The 26,519-nt window shown below is 38.9% G+C and overlaps 1 protein-coding gene across 7 annotated transcripts in view; it reads left to right on the top strand.

Annotated features, from left to right (window-relative positions):
* AP3B1 (adaptor related protein complex 3 subunit beta 1) overlaps positions 1 to 26,519 on the top strand; it is a 354,279-nt gene that overhangs the window by 216,311 nt on the left and 111,449 nt on the right. For all 7 annotated transcript variants that reach the window (XM_063127965.1, XM_063127964.1, XM_063127966.1 and 4 more), the window contains 4 exons: positions 1,849 to 1,944; positions 6,150 to 6,310; positions 7,087 to 7,153; positions 14,829 to 15,011. In XM_063127965.1, coding sequence (XP_062984035.1) covers positions 1,849 to 1,944; positions 6,150 to 6,310; positions 7,087 to 7,153; positions 14,829 to 15,011 — 507 coding nt within the window. The remainder of the gene's footprint in view (positions 1 to 1,848; positions 1,945 to 6,149; positions 6,311 to 7,086; positions 7,154 to 14,828; positions 15,012 to 26,519) is intronic.

The following is a 26,519-nucleotide window of genomic DNA, read 5'->3' as shown; positions in this document are numbered from 1 at the left end:
TGCGATGCAAAACACTGCAAAACTACTGCAAAACCTTGGCATAGATTTTCCATTAAATAATGTTGTGTTTTAGGGCATTAACTAGGAATGCCAAGTGGATGTGTCAGTTATGCACTTGCAGATGGTGGTGTAAAACTCAGGATTGGCAACGCAGAATACTATAAAACTAGTACAAATCTTTGGTGTCGGGTTTTGAGGGGACACAAAATTTTGAAGTTTGTAGTTAACAGAGCTTTTCTGAGATATTCAGAAATTGGTGCTTCCAAGTACCTCTAAATCCCAGACTAAGGTCACAGACAAGTCCTTTTGAGCTCAGCACAGATGTGTTTGCCACGTTAATAGACTTATCAGCGGCTAACTCACTTGCGGGCCCTTGACATAGCCCTCTGACATGCTCATTTTAAACATGCAGGAGGTTTTACATGAGAGACCATTCATACATGCAGTCCCATACAGGCACTTTGAAATGGTGCAGTCTAGCAACAAGTAAATCATGTAAAGCTACTGATTGTGCTGGCTCAAAATTTCCAGTGCATTTCAGTGGACTGTGGACTTTTAATGGTTATCTGAGGTACATAGATCAGCACTCTGAAACTGATGTAATGCTTCAGCAGTAGAACTGCTTCATATGCTTTCATAACTTACTTAAGGTTCAATATGCTTGCTATTTACAGGAAGAACCTGTATTACTAAGCAAGCCTTCAAGTCTTGCCAAATGGCATTTTCGCTGCTGGAAGAGTAGCTGGCTGAGGTTCAGGTCTTGCCAAATGACCTTTTGAATGTTGTCCAATCATCCTAACCCTGTGTACTCTGGTAACATAGTATTTGGGTAAAGGTTTGGACGTGCTCACTCAATATATTTTATGGTTATTGTTCCTACTTCAAATTCCCTTTAAAACAGGTTCTGTCTACAGAGTGTGTGGTAGGGATGGGAAGGATTTCAAAACTAGTGAAGGACACTTTGTTATAGAGTCTAGTAAAATTCATTTTCATCAGAGCACATTGCCCTAGGCTTAGTTATATGCCTCATGTCAAAAGATATAGAAAAGTGACCTAGAAAGCAATTGGTAGTGTAGAACAGAAATAATCAAAGGTTTAGTCAATAACTCATGAAGTTTGATATACGTGTATTGATAAACTAATTAAACAGATCTGCCTGTGTTCCTCAACTCTAATGTGTCTCTGTTATTATTAGTTTTAAAGGGAGGAGTGCTGTAACATTGAATGAAGGTAAATGATAAAAGAATGGTGCAGTCACGAAACTGAAGTACTCCTGCCTCTAGTCTCAGAGTGGTTTCAAGGAAAGGAGGCTTTCTCTGCACACCTGCAGTCATTCACTATACAGGCCTCTTGTTGTCAATGTTGATTGCTGCTTGTTCATAGTAGAACAACAAATAATTTACTGCCTCGTAATCTGTGATTTAATATCTTGCTTTTTGGCAGAATGGGCAGAAAAATCTTTCTTCAGATAGTGGCAATAATTATAGCACAGCTGTAGTTAAATGTTTTTCAGAGTTTCCATTATAAACCCTTATGGTCAGGTTATAAGAAGATTTTTTGTCTGTGCTTAGGTTAACATACACAGACAAAAAAATGTTATTACCTGACCATAACTTAACTAAAACATAATTCCTTTAAGCCATAGCACTTATGAAACTACTTAATATAGATTTATTGTCCCAGGGAGTTAGAATTACCATTCCTCATGACTGTAACTTTTGTGATACACACAGGCTACAAATACATTTCATAAATAGTTTGGAATGCAAACTTTTTCCTGGACATTTGCAAATTCTGAATGAAATTAGACATAACATTAAAATCTAAATGAACTAATTTGTTTTTCAGATTAAAAAACTTGTGTATGTTTACCTGATGCGCTATGCAGAAGAACAGCAGGACCTGGCACTGCTATCAATTAGCACCTTTCAACGTGCTCTTAAAGTGAGTAAATATCAAATTAGCAGTATTTCCTGGGAAGCTCTGTCATTACAAAGGACTAACTCGTTTTTAATAGAGAAAAACAACCAGAAGAATTTCTAATGTTGAAATTGTCATAGAACCTTGTGATTATGCTAACCTGCTTGGCTGCCATTACACAGTGCTCCAAATCCATTTGGGGAGCCAGCATTGCTTACAAAATAGTCTGTCTTACACAAATGTCAAGTATGTGGCATTTCCTTTGTATGATCCTGTCCATTACGCACAGGGAGAAAGTTTAGTTATTTTTTCAAGTATGCTTTCTCTCATTCTTAATTTAAAGGTGAATTAGCTTCTGTAGCAGAGATATGGTTCATCAGCTCTGATATGATGTCCTTCATGACTTGCTCACCTCTCCTTGGCTCAAGGGCTTGGGATGTTGTTGGTTTAAAAGAATTAGGATGAGTAGCCTGCATTACTTCCCAATGTTTGGGAAAGGACACATGATGTGGTTAATGCTGCTCTAAGTTGTGGGTAGCTTAGAAGCAATGAAGTCAGTGCTGTCTCTCTTTGAAATGGCCTGAACAAAGGAGTTTGAAACATGTATCTCTTGAGCCCTGCTTCATATTGAGACCCAAGCTAGGCAGTTCTTTTGCAGTTTCACACTATTTTCACTGCTTCATTTCATTAGAATGTTGGGTATCAATTTTGTTTGGTATCAGTTTTGGGAATCAATTTTGCGCCCACATTTTACAAGAGTCTGCTTTGATTGCTTGGTGACATACTTTCTTGAAAAGGGTTTCCTCCCCAGATGAGGAAAGGGAACCCTGAATCTTACCTACTTACTGCTACATTGGCCCCAGGTGTTAAAGCAGTTCTTTCTCACCGTTTGGGTTTGAATTTGTGGTCCAAATGGCTTTACCAAATTGGAGGTGTTAAAGTACGATGAAATACTGGTTGCTAACAGACTTAAGCACTGTACAGGCTTGGAATGAATATCATATTCCTGCTTAAAGACTGTGAAAAAGGAGGGACAAAGTTTTATGAATTCTAGATACTGTAAGTACTGTAACAAGCAATTTAATTATACAAAAATGATTTTTAATTTGAACACTCGTATAAGTTGAGGGGGCAGGATTGCAGTTTGAGATTGATAAACAAATGGTCAAAGAACACCTAATTTCCTTGAATGAGTTTAAATCTCCAGGGCCCGATGAACTGCATCCAAGAGTAATGAAGGAGCTAGCAGAAGAACTCTCAGAACCTTTGTCTATTATCTTTGCAAAATCATGGAAGACGGGTGAGGTGCCGGACGACTGGAGGAGGGCTAACGTTGTCCCTATCTTCAAAAAGGGCAAAAAGGAGGAACCTGGGAACTACAGACCAGTCAGTCTGACATCCATCCCTGGGAAAATTCTGGAGCAGATTATAAAGAAGTCAATCTGTAAACACCTTGAAATCAATGCAGTGATTACTAGAAGCCAACATGGATTTGTCAGGAACAAATCCTGTCAGACTAATTTGATCTCGTTTTTTGATAGGATAACCTCCCTTGTGGACTGTGGGAATGCTGTGGATGTCATATATCTTGACTTCAGCAAAGCTTTTGACAAAGTACCACATGACATTCTGATTAACAAACTAGCTAAAAGTGGGCTAGATGGAACAACTATTAGGTGGATTCACAATTGGCTGCAGAATCGGACTCAAAGAGTACTTATCAATGGAACCTTCTCAAACTGGGGAGAGGCAACGAGTGGGGTGCCGCAGGGCTCAGTCCTGGGCCCAGTGCTCTTCAACATTTTTATTAATGATTTGGACGAGGAGGTGCAGGGAACGCTGATCAAATTTGCAGATGACACAAAATTGGGTGGGATAGCTAATACCCTGGAAGACAGAAACAAACTTCAAAGTGATCTTGATAGGCTGGAGTGCTGGGCTGAAAACAACAGAATGAAATTTAATAGGGATAAATGCCAAGTTCTACATTTAGGGAATAGAAACTAAATGCACAGTTACAAGATGTGGGACACTTGGCTCAGCAATACTACAAACGAGAAAGATCTTGGAATTGTTGTAGATCACAAGCTGAATATGAGCCAACAGTGCGATATGGCTGCAAGAAAGGCCAATGCTATTTTGGGCTGCATGAATAGAAGTATAGCTTCCAAATCACGTGAGGTATTGGTTTCTCTCTATTCGGCCCTGGTTAGGCCTCATCTAGAGTATTGTGTCCAGTTCTGGGCTCCACAATTCAAGAAGGATGCAGACAAGCTGGAGCGTGTTCAGAAGAGGGCAACCAGGATGATCAGAGGTCTAGAAACAAAGCCCTATGAAGAGAGACTGAAAGAACTGGGCATGTTTAGCCTGGAGAAGAGAAGATTGAGGGGAGACATGATAGCACTCTTCAAATACTTCAAAGGTTGTCACACAGAGGAGGGCCAGGATCTCTTCTCGATCCTCCCAGAGTGCAGGACACGGAATAACAGGCTCAAGTTAAAGGAAGCCAGATTCCGGCTGGACATCAGGAAAAACTTCCTAACTGTTAAGAGCAGTGCGACGGTGGAATCAGTTACCTAGGGAGGTTGTGGGCTCTCCCACACTAGAGGCATTCAAGAGGCAGCTGGACAAGCATCTGTCAGGGATGCTTTAGGGTGGATTCCTGCATTGAGCAGGGGGTTGGACTCGATGGCCTTGTAGGCCCCTTCCAACTCTGCTATTCTATGATTCTATATTAGGTCAGATTAAGAAATGCCCTTGAGAATAAAAAATGTTACTGCAATAAACAAATTTTAATACAACAACTAATATAACATACAAAGTTTAAAAGGAAATTAAAAAATAACTGATACATCATATAAATTTATAAGAGAGCAATGAATTAACAGTCCAGCATTTTACATACAAATATAGTGACATTTCTAGTTTCCAAAAAGGCTATACTGTTACAAATATCCAAACCCAGATGCGTTTTGACCTGAGAGGTTACTGGGGAAGAAATAAACCATAATTTAGGGTGACCATATGAAAAGGAGGACAGGGCTCCTGTATCTTTAATAGTTGCATAGAAAAGGGAATTTCAGCAGGTGTCATTTGTATATATGGAGAACCTGGTGAAATCCCCTCTTCATCACAACAGTTAAAGCTGCAGGAGCTATACTAGAGTGACCAGGTTTAAAAGAGGGCAGGGCACCTGCAGCTTTAACTGTTGTGATGAAGAGGAAATTTCACCAGGTTTTCCATATATATAAATGACTCCTGCTGAAATTCCCTTTTCAATACAACTGCTAAAGATACAGGAGCCCTGTCCTCCTTTTCATATGGTCACCCTACCATAATTGTAGTTCTTAGCTCAACAGTCAGTTCAAAAGATTAAATAATTAAAGTAGAACCTGCGAAGCAAATGAATTCCTGTGGTAATGTTTACTTTACAAAATAAGCAAATAGGTATAAACTAATATAAGTTCTTTTTACCAGTGAATCTTAACTATGCAGATTCTCTACTTCTCATTCTCATATCTAGATGCACAAAGGGGAAAGGAAAACACATCATTCCCTCCTGTACCTAAGGTATCTCTGGACGGCACATTATTTCTTTACATACCATAGGTACAGGAAGGAATGGTGTGTTTCCCTTCAATTTTGCCCAAGGCCAAAATAGTCCAGGACATTAGGAAAAACTTGAACTATGGCTTCCAAGATTTAAGTTCAGCTCCCTATATACTGAACGGCACCATCTCAAAAAACCGCAGGATTGCGACATTATAGTGGCAAACATGGCAACTTACCTCACAGGACTGAGGTATGATACAAGTGTTTGCATTAGTAGCAGTACATGGAAGTAGCTCTTCTGTAATGGAGATCCAAATAGAAAATACTCTTGTCATTATAATTTTTTTCATAATTCAGTGCTCAAAGAAATTAGTAATGTTCCTAACAAGGTGCAATCACCACAGAATAGTTAAGGCAAACATAAGTTTCTCTGTGATCTAATGGAAGAACTTTGTGTAGTTGAAAAGCTTTTGTACACATATTGGGTATATCATTAAGTAAAGGATATCTACAACAGAACAGAGGGTTGAATTAAATAATACTTTTTGAGTCCTTTTCCCTTTCTGAGAGTAAGAAGTGGGGTACGAATTTGGATGTGTGTGTAGATAGATAGATATAGATACAGATTTCAGTAAGGCATTTATCTGAAGATTACAGGTATTTTATTTCCATTTTAGGATCCTAATCAGTTAATCCGTGCAAGTGCTTTGAGAGTTTTATCCAGTATCAGAGTGCCAATTATTGTTCCGATTATGATGCTTGCGATCAAAGAAGCATCAGCTGATTTATCACCTTACGTTAGAAAAAATGCCGCCCATGCAATCCAAAAGCTTTACAGGTAAGTTCCCTCTAGCCATAAATATAGAAGAGATGTATTTAATGCTCAGTAGAGTGTGTTATAATGAAGTTTAGCTACAGCTTATGATAACTGCCTTCTGCTAATGGGCATAAAGTCAGCAAAACGACTTTGACGAAAAGGTCTGTGTTAACATAATTGGAGACCACTCAAGTCTGTATTTGTGAAAGTTGTGGGAATTTTATCAAACTGGGCTGCTAAAAAAAATATTCATTGTTTAATATTATCCTGTCTATATAGTTTATACCAGCAACCTGTTGCCCTCTTGATATGTTGGATTAGAACTCCTATCATCCTCTTGCTGGTTAGGAATGATGGGAATTGGAGGGCACAAAATTTGGGAAGACTGGTATATTTATCCAGTAGACCAAAGAAAACTGGGTTGAATCCAGATTTAGTCCTATACCTACTGAAATCAGTGGGACTTAAGTTAGTAATGACTACTACCATTTAGTCTGCAGCTTGACAAAATATCTAGTTCTTTGAAATAGAGCTTTAATATTATATTTTTGTGGGCGTGATTAAAAGGGCTGTATGGAAGACTTCCACTCCTTCACAAAAACTTCACTGTGCAGCTGTGTGTGTCCCAATTCAAGCTAGTCCCTTCTTTAAAATTGCAGGTGTTCTTTTTTATTCTATTTCCCCTTTTACATTATTTCACCTAGTCTTTAATATTATTTTCATGTGGGATATATACTTATTACAAAAATATGGAACTTATAGAATCTTTTTCATTTGCTTTTTGATTCACTTTTTAGCCTTGATCCTGAGCAAAAAGAATTATTAATTGAAGTAATAGAGAAACTTCTGAAAGACAAGAGCACAGTAAGTAATACAGCTTCTGGTGCTTTAGAATGTAATTAGAACACTGATCCTTTCAGCTTTAATGTTAAGCTGTTTTAAACTTTAATCTGAGCAGGTTAGAAGTACAATGGCTGGGGGGGGGGCAGGGATAGATTGTATATGTAGCATGGTTATTGCAGTAGAGCAGGAGTGCAAAAAGTGCTATCTGTAGGCTGCCCCCCAAGCCCTATCTCACACCACCACCACTCCCAAAAAAAGGGGGAAGGAAAATTCTCTAGAAGCAGGCTCTATGTTTCTTAGCATGAAGAAGGGACTGAGTTGCTAGAGTATCCCAGGAAGCAGGTTTCTCCAAGAATGAGGTTTGTACAGCCTGTTATTTTAGTGGTTTCCCCCCTCTTTTTTTGGTGATTGCTTTGGAGTGGCTAAGGTGGGGCAGGGGCGTTAGTATTTTGATGCTGTTACTGCAAAACCAAGATGTGTTACTGCTGAGGGGTGTGTGTGTGTGTGTGAGAGAGAGAGAGAGAGAGAGAGATGTACAGTATGTGAGTGCATATGCGTGTGTGTGTTTAGCTCCTGCCATCCCAGCCAAACACCTGATGCTGCCCTCAGAACTGAAAAGGTTGAGTTCCCCTGCTTTAGTGTGATAGCAGTGCTACTTTACTGCAAACAAAACAAAACAGAACAAAAATAGCACAGATTGGCAGTGTGGATAGAGGAGCCTGTTACCAGTACCTCAGTTATTTCTTGTGACTTCTAGCCCAGTCCTTTCTAAACAGGCTGAAAGTAAGAAGCGACATTTTAAAAACAAATTCTAATTTATATGAAATTGTGAACACTTCTAAGCCACAAGATCTGTCTCTCCACCTCCTGTGAATAGCACTTAAATGTGAATACTGGAAGTCAGCTCTTAATAGCTTCATGCAACACCTTTGAAAAGTGTTCAGGCTAAATGTCTAGATAGTTCTGGTGTATTGATGACATGATCAGAAGAGTTCCCCTGAAACTGTTGTATAATAATATCTTTATTATATAATTCCAAAACTGATTAGGGTTTTATAGGCCTCATGCAACACCATGGATTCTTTTGTTAGCTAGTGTAGACCTCTCTGTTTCACCAGGAATTAGGTTGCCATATTCTGTGTCAGGTGTGGCTTCCAAAATTCCCCATATGGAGGGCATCTTAATTGTTAATACTCACCATTATGAAGGCAGCTTGATTATTGCCAGTGTAAGTCAGAGCAAAAAGTTTCATCTTCTCCATTAAGTAGAGTTGGAGAAAAGTGCTCCTAGCCATAGTTTCAGCATAGAGATCCTGATGAAAGTATTGGTTATTGCATGATCCAAGACTGAACCTAAATGTAATGAGCATCACCAGCCACCAGTCTATGGACTGTCACATTTTGGCTGCCCTGCATCTTGGATAGAAACAAAGTGGTTTTCCCTCATCCTTAATCACAAGATGTGAATGTGTGTGTAGAAAGAGGATATCTCACTGCTTATTTTATAGCAGAATCTGGGTTCATTGATGTTCAAAGGGCTTTTGAGGTCTCCAGCTGTGGGTGTAAATACATCTTTCTTTTACAACAAATTGAGTACCCATGTGCCCTGTGAATACTAGATAGGATTATCTGCAGCAGCTGACTCTTGGGAGGTCAAATAATTTGCTTTTTAAAAATGAGCTGAAGAATTGGTGATGGCTTTGTGATAAGATTACTGATGTGTTCTAAACTGGAATATTGCCTTTGGGAAAATGGAGCAAAGTAAGGTGCATTCTTAATATATTTAACAGATATGCTAGAAGAAATGTGTAGTGTTTAGATTGCAAATGTGTGGGGAACCTAGTGTTTTCCAAAGTTATTGATTCAGTGTTGGTAAAAGATTTACTGTTGTGGGGGAAAAATAACTTGAATTTTTGCAGATGCTATATTGTGATAGATCTATTATCCAGCTATTAGAAGATAAATGACTGATCTTTACCAGCTTCCATGCTTCTAGAAAATTGAAATAAGAAGGGGAATATCATTTGGGCTGTATGATTAGGGCAGGTGGGATGGCCATTAATTTAAGAGAAGGAAACGTTGGCAGCATAGGCCAACGTGCACCATATTATCAATCAAACCTTGATACACTTCTTGTGATGACCCAGCACTCTCAGGTTTTTGCAGCGTTAATTAGAATTCATGACAAAATAGATGCAAGGAAACGTTTTGTACCCTTCATAATTTTATAGAAAATTTATTGTTATTAGAGGAACCATTTGCTTAGTGTGATTTTTTTCATTACCAGCTTGTCAACTAGCATAGATAATCTGGAGAAAATATGAACTCCATAGATTGGGTGTCACTTTTGTTGATGGTTCATGTAGTTTACCTTGGAGCGCAGCTAATGGCTGAAGTTCATAGCAACAGCACAGAAAAACGTGGCAACCAGTGAAAGACAAATGAACCATGTTTATTGCTTTAATATAAAAAATACATAAATGGAAAGCTGTATTTGAATTTGACCAGCTCATTGCTAGTTTTGTAGGAATGATTTATTTTTACTTGTACAAAAAAGCTACTATTTAATTTTCATCACGCTACGTCAATGACATTGTTTTGTAAACTGTTTTTGTTATTTGTTTTACGTTTTGGTTGGATCGTTTTATTTTAATTCTCAATGTTTTTATGGAATATTGAGCATTTAATAAACTAAGATCATCAGCTGTTCTTCATCTATTTAGATATGGAGTAGGTCCTGCTATAGCAGAAATTGTTGGGAAATTTGCTTTGAGATAGGTTCCTGCCTTCTTTCTCTGTCTTTGAGAAAATATATGACATTGTTAGCTTTCCCCCTTATTCTCTCTGAATAGTAAAATCTTGTAGAGGTATAAATTACATTCAAATTATAGCTTGAGTTATAAGTTAGAAAGAACCTGCTTATGTTAACTGCTTAATATTTAACACAAAATATGTTTGCACGTATAAACTTGGGGGAGAGGAAGGGATTCTGTTACATAATGATGTAGTTGAAACAAATAGGTTAATATTTGCATCTCTATTTTTGTATAAATAACAATACTTTAAAGTAGGTGCCAAAAACATTGGGGGAAGGGATGGGGGATGACAATGACACATTCCTGTATAGTAATTTAAACATATAAATGTTCCCCCACTTTTACGTGTATGCTGTTGAATTTGCAAACCCTCTTCCAAGATGTGTAGGAAAAAATAGTGCTTTGTAGGGTAATCCTGAACATGCTTAGGCAAAAATAAGTCCAACTGAGTTCTCCTATGTAAGTTTGTATAGGATTGCAGCCTTAGTTTATCATAAGCAATAGTGGAAACATAAATTTCTACTTAACATATAGTTAGTTATGTATTTAAAGGCAACATTGCCAGTGTTCTTGAAGAATAATCCTACCATTTGCAAGCCCCTGCTGGTTGGAGCTTCAACATTGGGGTTTCTGACACTTCCAAAGTAACAATGGAGCTGGTTTTATTGTTTTCTTCCCTCCACAGTTTTTTTTGTTTACACTTCCTTTATTTTTGTTTTTGTTTATGCATTCCTTAAGCAATGGTAGGAAATTCATTTCGACCAGCACCAGGGTTGGGAGCGTGTTGGGGGCTTGGGGGGGGGAGGCCTGTGGATTCACCGTCACCTCACTCCCAACCTCCCCTCACAGCACACTTTGACATGACTCTTTTTTATTTTCCCTGGGGTCAGGAGTTCTTGGGAGGGGCAGGAAGAGGAAGTCCGTGCTCAGATTTTCCTCTTCGAGGTTAGAGACCTATGTGCAACCTCAAAAAGGAATATCAACACAGTCATTTTGTCCCTGTCTTCGTTGACCTTTAGTTTTGGAATAATAGGATGTTTAAATAAATTGTCAGCAAATGAGGTCCTTAACCTTTCATGGAGAAGTAGCACCTGTCACTAAAACATTTTAAAATATATAGGTTATCTTTGGTACTAGTCTGTGAAGGTACTAGAATTTGGAAAAAAATAGAAAGGAACATATTTTAATATGCAATATTTAATTTTGGTTAAGTGCTGTATTTTTATTTTAGTTTTAGTTTTTCAAGTATGTTTTGATAATCCTGATACTAGAACTTAGTGATGGTGTTAACAAAGGTAAGAGCTATTTGTAACAGTTGTACAAAGAGGGGTGGGGGGAAAGATTGTACATATCAACCATTGAAATATTTTTTCCCTACAAGTGATGTGATAGAAAACAAATGTAACCATAATGCATTTTCTTTAGTCCTTTACAAATAATCAATTCTCTTCTTTATGGAACGAGTTGTATACATGCTGGGACCAGCAGGTACCAGTACAGAGCAGGGCTGAAGACAATAAATGCAACGTCACGTTTATAGTTATTGGTAATTTATAAAATCCCCACAGGACTTGAAACTTGTTTAGCATAATAGCAAGACTATATTCTGAGCTGTTTTCTTTCTGTTGTAATAGTAGGTGCATACTAATAAACCAAATGTCAACCAAAAATAGGAAAAAACTCTAAGATATGAATATCATTGTATTTAATATTTTTCCAAAAGTGCCGTTTCAATAAATTGTATTTCTATTTAATTGCTTACTTTAAATCATTGGGGAAATTTTAGAGGTTGGAATGCAGATCCCCAGTGCTCTGCTAGAATGTGACATTAATTTGCTGCCAGAAACCTGCTTCATATGCATGCTTAACTACATACATATCATTTGCTTCATATAGAAGCTTCATCAACCTGTTTTGCACAGCAGGTGGTTTGAAACAAAACAACATTTAATTAAATCAGTTAGAAAAAAAGGATAATAGGTAATGCGCAGAGACAAGTTATTATGTCATGTTTGCAACTGATAGCTGATGGAGGCAACTATATATAATATTTTCAGTAGTTTTTGTATGTTCAATAACTCTTGTAGAACTCTGAAAATGTCTGAACAAAGGACAATTGGAACAGCAAATAAATGAATCACAAGGTTTGAAATATTGAGGAATTTGGGGCTTGTTCTTGAAGGCTGTCTGAAATAAAGGGATATATTGTGAATAATTCAGATAGGGCAGATTTCCCTAACCTCTTTCCCTCCAGATGGGGAGGGGTAGCATGGAAACATAGACTACTAGCATTTTAGCCAACTAGTTTGCAGGCTAGTTGGTTTTGTGGACTTATTTACAAGGCTGATGTAGGTACATCTGTTTCATTAATCTTTGAATAATGCTAGGATGTCATGCAATTTTGGTGGTGGTGGTGGGAGACACATGGGAGAAGGGGCTTGGTTATATGTACCTTTTCTATCCAAACAGAGTATGATGCATTCCTTATAGATAAGGTTGAAATCATTAAGGTATGTTTTAAGAGGTTGGCATTGTAAATATTAGTGTTAGGGTTATCCATAGCTGTTAATCCTTCAATAGAGCAGCACCTGTCATTGGAATAGATTCCCCCTTCTCCTGCAGCAGCCCAATGCCCTCCACACATCTGCTATGGATGTGTGTGGGGGTATCAAGACCAGTTTTGAAGGGCTGTGGAAGCTGCAAGGGGGAGGGGAGGGGAGGGGAAATGCTGATGTATGAGCTGATGTTTGCTCACGCAACACTGGATACCACCCTCATTTTGTTATCTTTGGTGTATAACTTTCTCTGGTATATGTGGAGAATACTGTGAAAAATAGGCAAAGTGTATTGTGGATCCAAATATTCATTCTAGGCCCCATGGTTTAACTTTTGAGGATAATTTTATGCATTTAAGAAATGTCCTGTTTCTATTTTCAAATGTTCATGACTGGCAGACAAGCTGCTGAAACTGATAAATTGAGGGCTGAGGAAATAAAATTATTTATTTATTTATTAAAAGGGGAGGAATGTCACTAAAATCATACTGGTCTGATGAAGATATAATTTCTACATTTTCCTTAACTTATTGGAAGAGATGTTTTTCCTGGCAATAAATAATAGTAATGTGGGCACTGGACAGGTCTGCCTTGGGAGGACATTCCAAAGGCAAAAGGCCACCACTGAAATACTATGCCAGTACCTTTCCATCTGCACTGACTGCCAGTGCATGTCCAGGCCTGATTCAATGTGCTGGTATTAAAATTCAAAGCCCTAAATTGCTTGGGGCCAGGTTACCTGAAGGGTTGTCACCTTCCATATGTACTTGTTTGGACCCTAAGTTCATCTTCAGCAGCCCTTCTCTGTCAGCCCCTGCCAAAGGAAGTAAGGTGGGTGGCTAGCAAGAAGAGGGCCTTTTCTGCTGTGGCACCCTAGTTGTGGAATTAGCTTCTTAGAGAGGATCACCTGGTGCCTACATTGTGCTCTTTCTGGCACCAGGTGAAGACCTTTTTATTCTCCACAGGAATTTTATCTTTTAGTAATGTTGTTTTAAATCTGTTACTATATTTTAAATCTCTGCATTGCTGCTAGGTTTTATTCCAGTTTTTACTTTTTATTTTATTTTGTCCTGTAGTTTTAAATTTTTATAATGTATCGTATTCTGTATTTTTTGGGTTTAATTGTTGTGAACCACCCAAAAGCTTTGGCTGTTGGGCGGTTTTCAAATGTAATAAATAAATAAATAAACCTTCCATGAATAGGAGCTCCACCCACTGAAAGTTCCCTCCACCTGAATTTCCAGGATTCTCCTTTCCCCCGCAGCCCTTCATGCCATAGCCCACTCCATTCACAAATGTTCTCCAACAACAAAGTCTTCTCTTCCGCAAGCTCCCTTCTGCCAGCACAATGTGGGATACTGTTGCTATTACAAGCATTTGAAAACATGCACTATAATAGTAAAATGTAACTCAGCCTTGTATTTAAAGCTGCTCTCTTAAATTTAGAAACAAAAAAAAACTCACTAACCTAAGCATAATTCATTATTAATTCTATTCAGGGCATTAAAAATACTTCGAGTTCCCCATGTTTGATACAGCTTATCCTTTTATTTCTCTCTGAATATGCGCATAAATTGAACACCTGAAAAGACAGTAAAGAAGATCCTGTACCTCATTTCTTTCTCAAATCCAAAATATCTGCTCTATTAGGTCTTCTCATATATCTTCCCATGCTCCATATGGAAGGGTTTCCACTCCCAGTACCTTTATTGTACTTTTTTACAACTTCCGCTGTTCTGCTATATTGTCAAGACTGAACAAACAGAAGTGCATATCCCATGGATTTATATAGTGTCATTTTGATAGTGAAGTCGATCTGAAAAGCCAGGATAGCATTGCAGTGGCTCAAACAAAATTGTAGTCTTGATGAACAGAAATTGGTCACGAGGGAAGTTGGTAATCTTCTCATGTTCTGTCACTGCTTTCCACTCTCTGTACTTTCTTATGACTGTTTCAGAACTTATTTCTCTCATAATACCTTTTCTTGCAGAATGGTCCTCTGTAGTTACTTCTGGATTGATCATGCGCTCACTTCTTTGCGAGAAATGTTATTCTAGTGAAAGCATTGAATACTTTTGGAATCATGTGTATAAAGAGTATATCTGCAGGCTGGCAAAATAAATGGATAAAGAATATAACATGGGAAATGCTGAAATGTACAGCAGTTGCATTTCTCACAGTCTTGCTGAGTAGTCATTGCCTTTTCTTTCTGTCTCCTTCCTTGTCACCCCACTTCCCTTGTTGCGCCTGTCCTTATATTCAGATTTAGAAAGCAAACTCCTTGGAAGAGTCACTGATTCTTTGTGTTTAAATTCTTGTTCTCTAGCTTGTAGCGGGGAGTGTTGTGATGGCATTTGAAGAAGTATGTCCAGACAGAATAGATCTGATTCACAAGAACTACCGAAAGCTCTGTAATCTATTGGTTGATGTGGAAGAATGGGGACAAGTTGTCATTATCCACATGCTGACTCGGTATGCACGTATGCAGTTTGTGAGCCCCTGGATAGAGGTAAGCAGTTTTAAATAAAAACGTTATTTGGGGTATTTCTGCTTTGCTAAAAGTGGCCCTTTTGACTTTTTTTTTCTGGAGTATGTACCAATAACTTTGAACTAATAACATGCATGCAAGTTTAATACTTTAATGTTAACTTTGAGTAGAACTGCCAAGATGCCCTCAAAGCAACGTTGCTTCCCTCACTAGTACTGCTGAATAAGTGTTTATAGCCTCCCCCTACCAAGTCAGATAATATTGCCAGTGGTAGCACTGCCTTTAAGGATTCCTTAGGCCAGAGCTGGTGAGCCTGTTGCCCTGTAGTTGTTGATGAACTATTCCTCCTACTCTCTCTCACCATTGGCTGGGCTGGCTGGGGCTGATGAGAAGTGGAGGTGGAGGGTGACAGATTCCGCACAGTTTCCTTAGGCAATTCAAGAGTAATTGTACAGGGAATATCCCTGAAGGCTATTATATAGTTTGTGGCTCTTGCATCGCTTACAGCAGCCTAGTGCCCTGTAGCTGTTTTGTACTACAACTCCTGTTATTTGTGACTATTGGTTATTTTGGCTGGGGCTGATGGGTCTTTGAGTCCAAAACATCTGGAGGGGCAGAATTCCAGAAAATAGTACTAAATGTTGGCTGTCTACTGAAATAGTAAATAAAGGAGGCTGTGAGAAAGGGGAGTATCAGATGGGTGTAGAGGGTTAGTGGATGGAGTCTTTCCCTCTTCAAAATATATACACACACTTGGCCTCAAATTAATGGGTTGCTGGCTAGTGTACATATAACAGAGCACTTGCTTTCTGTTCTTCAAAACCTGTGCTAGCCTTACACATATTAATACGAAGCAGAATTCAACCTAACTTCCAAACACAAATTAACATGTTAATTCTTATTCTCCGGTTATTAGAGTGTACCATGTTTAAATGGAAATTTCATTTCGGGTTCTTGGTTTTCTAAGTTTAAACAAGTGTGTGAGAAAAAGTACTGCGGTGGTCTCTGCATTTTCTACCATATCAGTTCAAAAACGTTGATGTCAGTTGTTTAAGAATCTAGATGTAGAACAAGATGGGAATAAAATACTAATTTTTATTGTATTTGTGTCCCATTCTACCCTGCACACTCAGATTTCACTTTCAGCATCTACTTAAAATAAAGTTTAAAAGAAACACTACAAAATACAACTATTCTGAACATAGCAGCTTTTCAGTTGATAATTTGTTTCCAGGATGCTACCTGGGGCAGAGGAATATCATGGGTCCACCTCGGGCTTGTGCTTTCCTTCCCTGTTTCCTTTACCATAGAAAGAAGTGAATGACTGCCTGAGTTGTGAAGGTACAATGTTTTATTCATTGTGAAGGATGGAGAGAAGAGGTTTTTGGTCTGTTCTCTGTGACAACCCTTGACACGTTTAAAAAGTGCCATCATGTCCCCCGCTTAGACATCCCTTCTCCAGGCTAAACATACCCAGTTCCTTTAACCTTTCCTCACAGTACTTGGTTTAGATACCATTGATCATACTGCTTTGTATATCAGGCTGCAATTTTTGAGTTGTTTAACCAAGGAATTACGGCATGACATGCGAAGGAGTTCACCATCTTAATTGCCCTTCTCTGAATCCATTCCAGTTTGTTTATTTTCTCTTAAATTGCAGTGCCCAAGACTACACAGTATCTCCAGATCTGACTAGCACAGAATGAAATGTAACAACTACTTCTCTTGACTTGGAAAATATGCTTCCCTTAATGCAGTTTAAATTTGCACTAGCTTCTATTTCAACTGCATCACCTTGCTGACTGCTTTTCGTTTATTCCTGCTTTGGCACTAAGGAAGCAACACTTTGTCCCCTTTGAAGCAGGATTCAGGCTAGCACACTCTGGGTTGGATCCAGACTTAGTCATACTTAGAGCAAACTGCAGACCCACTGAAATCAATGGGATTAAATTAATCGTGACTAACTTAAGTCCCATTAATTTCATTAATTTCTAAACATGCCCAAGTTTGATTCCAGCCCATTTTCTGCTTCCCAAGAGAACAGGACTAGATCCAATGAGCTTAAGTTGCAGGAGGGTAGATTTTAGTTGAGCATTAGGAGAAACCTGTTAAAAGTAGCAGCAGTTTGACAATAGAACCAATTAGGTTGGGTTGGGGGTGGATTCTCCTGGGCTCCAGGTCTTCAAGCAGTTCTGGGTTTCCTACATCAAGTAGGAGGTTGGACTAGATGGTCTACAAGACCCCTTCCAGCTCTGACCCACTTCTCCTCCTTGGCTTTTCAAGTTAGTTTTTAGTTTTTTAATTGAAGAACATAATAGTTCCATTACCACAGAAAAGCCCTGAAACTCACTGCTTAACTGATCACAGGAGTATCATTAGCAGGCCACCATTATATCCTTTAATTTAGCAAAAGTTACCCACCCACCTTAGAATTCCAGGTCTAGGTTCTCTTAAGTTACCATTAGCAATTAGATGAGCCTTAGGCTGCCCAGATGTCTCTGACAGAAACAGCCAGAGATGAAGTGCTATTTCTTCTTGCCCAGTTCACTGTGGTATCAAGCAAGTTGAGACAGGCAGAGAGCTCAGAAGACAAAGAGGAAAGTTCAGAACTTTGGGGCTGGAAGTTCCCAGATTGTGCGTTCTGCATGGTTTGTTATTTAGGCACATGGTCACCTGTGACCTTATCCTTCAGATGTGTATAGGTCACACTTTGAATATTCAAAGTTAATGCATTGAACTTCTCCATGCATGGACGTAAAATTATTTTAAGTAGTAACCAGAATTGTGGTTTGCTATGCTGAACTCTGGTAGCTGGCTGTTAGGTATTATGTATTACAATAATCCCATTACCTGTTTGGAACAAAGGAGGCATTCAGGACGAGTTATGTTCTCGCACCATCCCTGGCGAGGCTGGGATTACATGACCAAGAATCTTTATCTTGGTCTGTGTCCCAGTTCATTCTCTGCTTTTGTCCAAGACAGAGCTTGCACTTCATATATAAAGGAAAACACCCTTTTCTATGCTTTCCCTTATCTTTCCCTCTCACTGTTTCCTTCTCTGGCATGAGTGCAGGTAGATGAACTTGTTCGACACTGGGCCTAAGAAGACAAAAGAGAAAAAGCATCATAGTTATGAGGTAAAGAGTTGAGCAGCAGATCTAGATGTCTGGCAAAGCAGTTGGGATGTTCTCTGATCCTCCATCTCTGCTGCTGCTACTATCAAGCTAACCCTTTCATGCTGACACTGATTGCCATTTAGGTTTAGCCTAGTCTGCTTATGCTGCTGTGGTTTATGCTCAGGATGCCATTGCAGAAACATTTCTCCCTCTTCCTCACTGGAGAGACCACTGAGTAAGCACACATCATTTTGAACCTTACCATGGTGTGCCAAACTCCTGGCACAGGATGGAACCAACTTCACTCATCCCTAATTGGGCAAAGAAGAAGCACACTAGAATCACTGGGGAGGCCCAGAAAACTGTTGGTTTTTGGCAGCTTTTCCTTTCTTACCCAAATATCAGGCCACAGCTCTCTTGCTGCAATGCCTATTCTAGCCAGTAGAGATTATTCTTCTACTTCTCTGTTGGGTTCTCAGCAGGCCAGCCGTTTAGTCCTTTCCTCTAACGTGCATCAGAGTATCGATGCTGAGTGCAGTCTGGTCTCTAAAATTAAGCAGCTGGTTCTTGCTAAACTTTCCAGCCATTTTCCTCAAAGTAAGAGCATGGTAAAACGACTGCAGATGAAGCTGGTACTCAGAGTCTTCTTCTGCACCTCAGCCTAAGCATCAAAGCCAATAGAACTTAAATCAGAGCAATCCTTGAAGTAGACAAGCATGTGGTGTCATATTCATTGAAGGAGTCTGCAGTGGACTCACCAGACCCCATTGCAATTTCAAAAGGGAAGTGAAAGGGGGAAACTTTCACTGCTGCTTCTAAACATTCTAAAGAACAACTCAGTGATATTGACTCTGCTAAATCCTTGTCTTAATCTCAGGATCCTTCTGTGATAAAGTAGAGGTCTTGTGGTCAGACACAGGACCCGTTTTGAGAGGCCTAGTCCTAGACTGTTTAATATTGAGGATTTCTTCCTTTTATTATCCAAAGCTATGTCTTCCCTAGCTTTGCAAGCTACACCTCAGGAACCACCTAAGTCAGCATTGAGAGCCTCTGAGCTGTTCTTGCTACCTTCCTCGTCAATTGGGAAGTACCTTTTCCTCTGTTTGATAGGCTAGTCAAGGAGGAATGGAACTGTGGAGGATATTAAAGCCCCATTCATAGATACTCTGGTGGCTGCTTTTCTTTATAAAGCTGTAAACTGAAAGACAGGGATGCACCACTTAAGAATCTGGCTGAGAGGTGATTGAACACAGCCCTGTGAAAGGCACATGTGGTTGCTCCCCTAGCATTATGTGCTTCTTCCACATCTTCATTCTATGCGAGAGCCCCACTTCTTTGGATTGAGAACCTCATGAATAACAAAGTACTGAACAGTAATGCTATCTTCAGTGGATTAAGCTCCACAAGACATATTTCTTGGTGGTGGATGTCAACCAGGACATAGTTATCTACGCAGCTAACATCAATAGTGCCTACAACTGTTGTGCACTGATCACTATTTTGTAGGCATGGACTGTGGACGCTTATTCCAGAGTCAACCTGGTGACAGCCCTATCAGAGGTACTTGCCTTTTTGGAGAAGAGGCCTTAAAGGACATCTTTAGAGATGAAAGATCAGAAAAAGGCTATGCCTTCCTCTAACAAAAAGGAGAATAGCAAATCATCTTCCAAATCCTAGTCTTCCTGTCATGCAAGCAGGCCCTCCTTCCCAGCTTTCTATACCCGCAATTATAAAACCTTCAAGCCAGCTTAGTCTCGCTCCAGTTTCTAATCCAGAAGCCAGTCAGCCTCCACTTTCAGAGTCCACTACCAAATCCAGTAAGCAGCAGTTGTGATCTCCCAACTTCTCTATGTGCGAGAGAGGTTGCAACACTTTCTCCGCATCTGGCCCTGGACAATTGGTCATTCCAAACAATTGGTCATTCCAAACAATTTTCTCCATATAGATTATTATTATTATTATTTATTTATTTATATAGCACCATCAATGTACATGGTGCTGTACAGAGTAAAACAGTAAATAGCAAGACTCTGCCGCATAGGCTTACAATCTAATAAAAACCTAGTAAAACAATAAGGAGGGGAAGAGAATGCAAACAGGCACAGGGTAGGGTAAGCAGGCACAGGGTAGGGTAAAACTAACAGTATAAAGTCTGCACTCTTCCAAAGAACAAGCTCCTTCACTCTCCAGATCTCCAGAGAAAGAGCAAATTTTTGCCTACGCAATTTCTATTTCCTAAAAAACAGGGCAGTTGCAACTGGTTCCAGTTCAGGAATGATTCTCAGGGGTGTACTACCTATTTTTTTGTCCGAAAAAAGGTGGGTCTGGAGGGCTGGCCTAGGCTTGAAGTATGTCAACATACTTGTGATGTACTACATGTTTTGGATGGAAACCCTCCAGACCATCAAATAAATCTTACAACTCAATCACTCTGTGGCATTGATAGACCTTACAGAGGCTAAGCTGCTCTATGCCTTCCCATCTATTCCCCTCATTGCATAGGTACTTTGGAAGGACAGGAAAGAATGCCAGTGGTTCCACTTGCTCCTCACAGACCCTGGTTTTTGGAGCTACTGCAACTGTCTCAAGGAGACTCAAGGTTCCTTCCTGACAAGCCTTACCTCCTCTCTCAGGGCCCACTGTATCATCTGAATTCAGGTGTCTGGGCCTGGCTGTATCGCCTTAGGCTACTCGGAGCAAGTTACTAACATGGTTCTGCTTTAAAAAACAGAATTTATGAGGTGGCCTGTCATGTATATTATTGTTGTTGTTGTTGTTTGTATACCGCCCCATAGCCGAAGCTCTCTGGGCGGTTCACATAAGATAAAACACTTAAAAACAATATACAAAGATTAAAAACCATAAAAACAAGCAAAATACACACACATTTAAAACCACTATAACAACTTTAAAAATGATGTGGCAAAAAACAGACTCAGGGTCATTACATACTGCTAAATACCTGGGAGAAGAGAAAAGTATATATCATTCAGAGGACTCTGTCAATCTCCATCCGGATCCTTCTTTTCTCCCCAAAATGAAACCTGTCTTTCAAAAGTCTCAAGTTCTCATACTTCTTTTTGTTGCAAGCCCTCCCACCCCTCTTGAGAGGATGTGGCACAAGTTGGATGTGTGGGGAGCAGGCAAGATTTACATTAAGAGGGCAGCTGAAGAGAACATAAAAGAAGTTTCTACCAAGCTAATATAATCATCGCAAAAAATGAGAAATGAGCAATTTAGAGTGTGGCCTGGATGCCTCCTTTGCATCAAACTGGAAGCAGCCTTCTCTTTTCCCAAAGCTGTTCAACTGTGGGGTCCATTTAGAAGCTCCCACCTGTATGTTTGCCTGCCTAGAATAGGATATATTTTAATAAAATCTGGTTTCATTTTTATTCCTGTTCTACTGCCCCACTCTTTCTGAATTCCAGTAAAACAACCCTTAAAATTTAAGATAGTTTTCATGTTTGTTCCAATAGCTTTTTACCCCACTGTCATTAGACGACTCTGGGACTTGCTATATGATTTAACATTGCTACAGAGTGTTAAGGGCTCCTGGAAAGCATCAACAGCTAGACTCAGGTAATGGTAGTAATTAGCAGTGCTATATAATGTGGTCTCTCTTTCTCTCTCTCCCTCTCCCCCCTCCCCCTGCACACACATACACACCCCTACCTCTCTCTCACACACACACACACCTATTCTTCAAATAACAATTTGGAATGATAAAATGTACCATTTAGGACTTGGACTTCAGCTCTCAGTGCTACACTGAAAAGCACATGAATGGGCTTTGGGCTGATTGATTAAAAATGAGTGCTTCAAGCTTTAGCACATTAAAAGAAAACTGAACTGAATCTATATAGTACTGAGTATTCCAGTGGCATAAGCTGGGCAGAAACAATGAAACAGAGTGATGCAAAGGTATTATGATAATATGATACGCTAAAGATTTATACTTAAACTACACAGTGTGCTCTAGATATCATTGATGTCATTGTTTTCATCAGATTTGCCAACAGTGTTTTCCATGTTCTCATACATCTCTTCATGGCTATTGCCACACTCCTAATGCATTTTAAGTCTTGTTTAAAAGATGAGCAAGCTCCAGTACTAAATGGATGCCTTGTTGACATCTTGGATTCATGCCTAATAATATTAAGAATGCAATCTGGAGCAGCTGCCTGATCATACACAATGCAAACAAACCTCATTTTCAATTTTCCAACCCCCTTCCTTCAGATCGTGTGTGTGGTGTGTAGATTCTGCCACAGATTACCTGGAAGTATACAATGGAAATACATTATTTTTTTGGTTGGTGTAAGTTTTGTAGTTGAGATTTTCTTGTGTTTATAGCTGCCATAATTGTGCAAATAGTTCAGTGTACTCAGTGAGTGATTGGGGTGATTCAAAGATGCCTTTCAATTCATGGAAGGACATTCAATCCAGTGGAAACTCCCACTAATGGAACAGGTGGCAGCGATATTTGCTGATACCCCCTCCCACCTTAAACCCCCATGCCACCACAAGCCTCATTGTTTCAGAGTCCTCCAACCCTCCAGAGCAAATTTTTTTTGGGGGGGGGCAGGGACAATTTCTGAGACAATTCCAACTTCTGACTGAGATCAGTTAATAATGCAATAAACATATCATTTTGTGGATGCCCTTGAAGTATGGTTTGGTTGCTCATGAAAGATGTAGCTTTCTTTGCTGAGATGAAACTATGCAGCAGTATTTGTGGTAAAGCAATGAGACTGTGCAATAGAAGAGTCTTTCTCTCCATTTATCATTCCTCTCATTATATGTACATATTATTTTATCACAAGATGGTAATGTGTACAGTGTGAATATCTTCACAGCCTGGGGGTAGAGCATCAAAATACATACTGTCAGCACAGGAAAGACAATGCTGCTTCCATCGATTGAGGAACTAGATCTTTTTGCTGTTTAACCTGCACACTAATATTATTCTGCATATCCAGATGTCTTCTCGTTTGGCATAATTTTGTCAATGCAAGTTGTGACGGAACATGATTATGCTGGGCACAGATGCATAGTATGTATTCAGAGATTCAGTCAGCTTTCTGTATACTAGCTTCCCTTATCATTCACACGTTTATATGTTTTTATTTGACAACTTCAGAACGAATAATAGCTGCTATGAGGATTCTATTTCTTATGCTTCTTTGGAACCTGAAGTCAAAGAAAATAATTAATGATGTATGTTAATTCAGCCTCTCCCATAATTTTTCAGTTGTAAAAACATTTCAGCTGCATTGGATCCACAGCATTTTTTTCCTTATTTTATCCAAGACTCTTTTTGTTGTAGCTGCTACAAATAAACCTGGTTTTTGGTGTATTTTGGACAAGTTACTGTAGATGTCTTTGCCTTTCATTGAAGCCCTTTCCTTTGATACCATTTTTCATGGGCATCTCTAGCTTTTGCTACCACAGATATAGCAGGCTATTACTGTTCTTTAAGAATATGAAATATCGCTAGCTGACCATTTATAAATGCATGATAGAGGCCCAGTGCAGTACTGCCAGTTTCCTTATGGTGGTTAGGAGTCTGGTAGTGGACCATAGGTTTTCATGTTGCATCTCCTTCACTTATCAGCATTGTTGTCTAGTGCTACAAGTACACTGGTGCTAACCCAGATTAGTGCCAGTGTAGATGTTATACTACTCCCTGGTTTATACTGACAAAGAAAGGGGACCTGTAGCTGACTCCCAATCTCTTAACCACGATTAAAAGATTGGCAGCATTATGTCTCGCAGGGCAAGAAAGTTCAGATACTAAATTGCTTTTCTACTAATTTAATTGCTAAAATAGCAGAAGTAAAACCTATTTGATATCAGCAGGTCTCCAGGATTTTTTTCAATAGGTTCTTAAATAAACACATAACAAGGCTTCTTGTGTAGTAGAACAGATTTTTAATTTAGTTTATTTGCATCATTATAGATCAGTATTTAGACTGTTTATATGTAAATGTATGATTTGAGGAACAATTAAGTGTTGACAAAGTATATTGCAGTCATATCAATTGCAGTGCATTTTCCATAATTTTTCTAACTGACATCTTTGATAAATAGTGGTTGCCAAGTCAAAACCGATTATACAGTGCACTAGGAATTCATGGTGCTGTCAGGGAGAAGACCGATTGACTTTAAATTTACATATTAATGAGAAGATTTGTTAAGGGGGTGCTTGACTATAGAAAATAACAGCATATTTATAGGGCACGACATTTTATAAATAAAGCTGATGCAGGAAAATGGAAATTAAACCTTTCAGATTAATACATTCAAGAATGTTAAAATGCATATTTGCATTTTTATTTTCTGAATTTACCTTCCTTTCAGAGCAACAGATCTTGTATTCTCCCACCAAGTTATATATGCTGCTCTATAAGGATTAGTCATTTTGAATTATTTTGTGTGCCTCAACAGGTAAAGGGGCCCACCAATAAACAGAGAGAGGGGAAGGACAACAGTTTCAGTGTATTTCTTAATTCTGATACAAGTCGTATTATCTTCATTCCAGGAAAAGAATGAAGATTCATATCCATATTAGGATTTTGTGATGAATCAGAAGTACTGGTCTGATAAAAGAATTATAACTCTATGTGTAACTCTTACACACTTAAATGTAACTTGTTCCATAAAAATGAATTAGTTGAAACAGCTTTTCATTTAAGATAGAACAATTCATTAGCTGTTAAATTTTAAAATATGAGTTCCAAGTGTGCTTACACAGTTACTGTAATTATGGAAGTTTTGTTGGGATAAATATTCATATCTTGTTTGGCAACTTTGCCTTCAGAAAATAACAAAAACTTAGTAAAAACGTTTGCATCAAGCATCATGATTCAAGTTTTAGTCCACTTCTGAGGCCTTCTTCATGGATTGAGCTGTTTCAATGATTTGCCATTGTCTGCAAGATCACCATAACACTTGATAGCAGTTGGAATTCACCTGGATTCTTTCTCATTGGCATGGTTTGATCACTTTTTTTCTTGATTGTCAGCTCCATAAGACTGACTTCTCATCTCCCTGTTACACTCACCATCGCTTTTGCTTCATATTTTACATAAAATATGTCCTATTTTAAAGTTCAGTGGCTTCTACTGGGATGATTATGATGCCATCTCTGTACATTCAATACCGGTTTTCTGCTTTTGCCTATAGCATTGAGCGTCATTTGGTAAGATCTGTTTAAAATATACAAGCTTGTATTTTTATGTATTAATGGTGCATAGGAAATCAGAAAAATAGCAGGTAATTTAACTTTAAAGTTTTATATTTTAAGTTTTTTTTTATGCATTACAATTAGGCTTGTGTGAATTTTACTCTGGGCAGAGGTACACAGTTGCAGAACCTGATAATGAGTGCAGAATTATGGTCACCACAGCTTTAAACAAAAGGTCTGCTTTTGGGCACTGATGGCTCTGCCATTCTACCATGCTGTTAGCTTTGTCTCTCCTCTTCCTCCACGTTGTCTTCTGTCACAGTTAAAATCGAGGTTCTAAGGTCCTTGAGCCACAGACCGTTCTCTTTATTCTCTTACTCTATAAGTGTCACACGTGTTGGGAAATTTATATAAATAGTGGTAATAACAAGTTTGAAAATTTGCTGGGGAATGTGTGATGACATTTCAGAAGAGGATGGGGTGGGTGGGAACAAAGTAGCTCCTACATGACCTTTTCTGTGACTAGTAGAAGCTGAATAAATTATTCCAAACTAAGCAAAAACATAATTTATTTCTTTTGAATCATTCATTTGTGTAGGTCACAGATACAGCTGTTCTTAGTCCAGAACTTGGATTGCCTTGGTGGAGAATCTTGTGTGGTTTTAGTGTAAATTACATATTTGCCCACTGTGGTGATGGTGCTGTCTGATCAAAAATGCATTGTGGGCTCATGTGCAGCTCTTTCCCACTTCCTCCTTCCTTTTATGTAGACATTTTAGTACTAATTGCAGTTAGCAGATCACAGTATGCAAATCTACCTACTTCTGTTCAAAACTATGGTGACTAAAAAGAGGTTGAGGGCAGTCCATATATTTGTCAGGCTGTTTGGGGAACAGAAGGCGCCTAAAGTGCAAGTGGTGTAAGACTTGTTATGGGGGTGATCAAACATGAGAATGCATAATTGTGCCTACTGAGTGATGGTGAAGGCAGCAAAGAAGGCTTCTGGATTCATCTTTGTCACTAGTGACTCAGTTGACTTCAGTGTCTAGGAATGCCCATTACTAAATTTGGCTGGTATGCCAAGCATGTCCATTCCAGAATAGGGATAGCCTCATAATGAGACTAGTATAATGCATTCTGTATGGGGTTGCCTTTTTGCCTGGTTCAAAACCTGCAACTAGTATAGAATGCAGCAGTAGAGTGCTCAGGGGAACACTTAATTATACA

The sequence above is a fragment of the Elgaria multicarinata genome, chromosome 6, assembly GCF_023053635.1.
Source record: "Elgaria multicarinata webbii isolate HBS135686 ecotype San Diego chromosome 6, rElgMul1.1.pri, whole genome shotgun sequence".
Classification (NCBI taxonomy): domain Eukaryota; kingdom Metazoa; phylum Chordata; class Lepidosauria; order Squamata; family Anguidae; genus Elgaria; species Elgaria multicarinata.
This window is presented reverse-complemented; position numbering and strand designations above follow the sequence as displayed.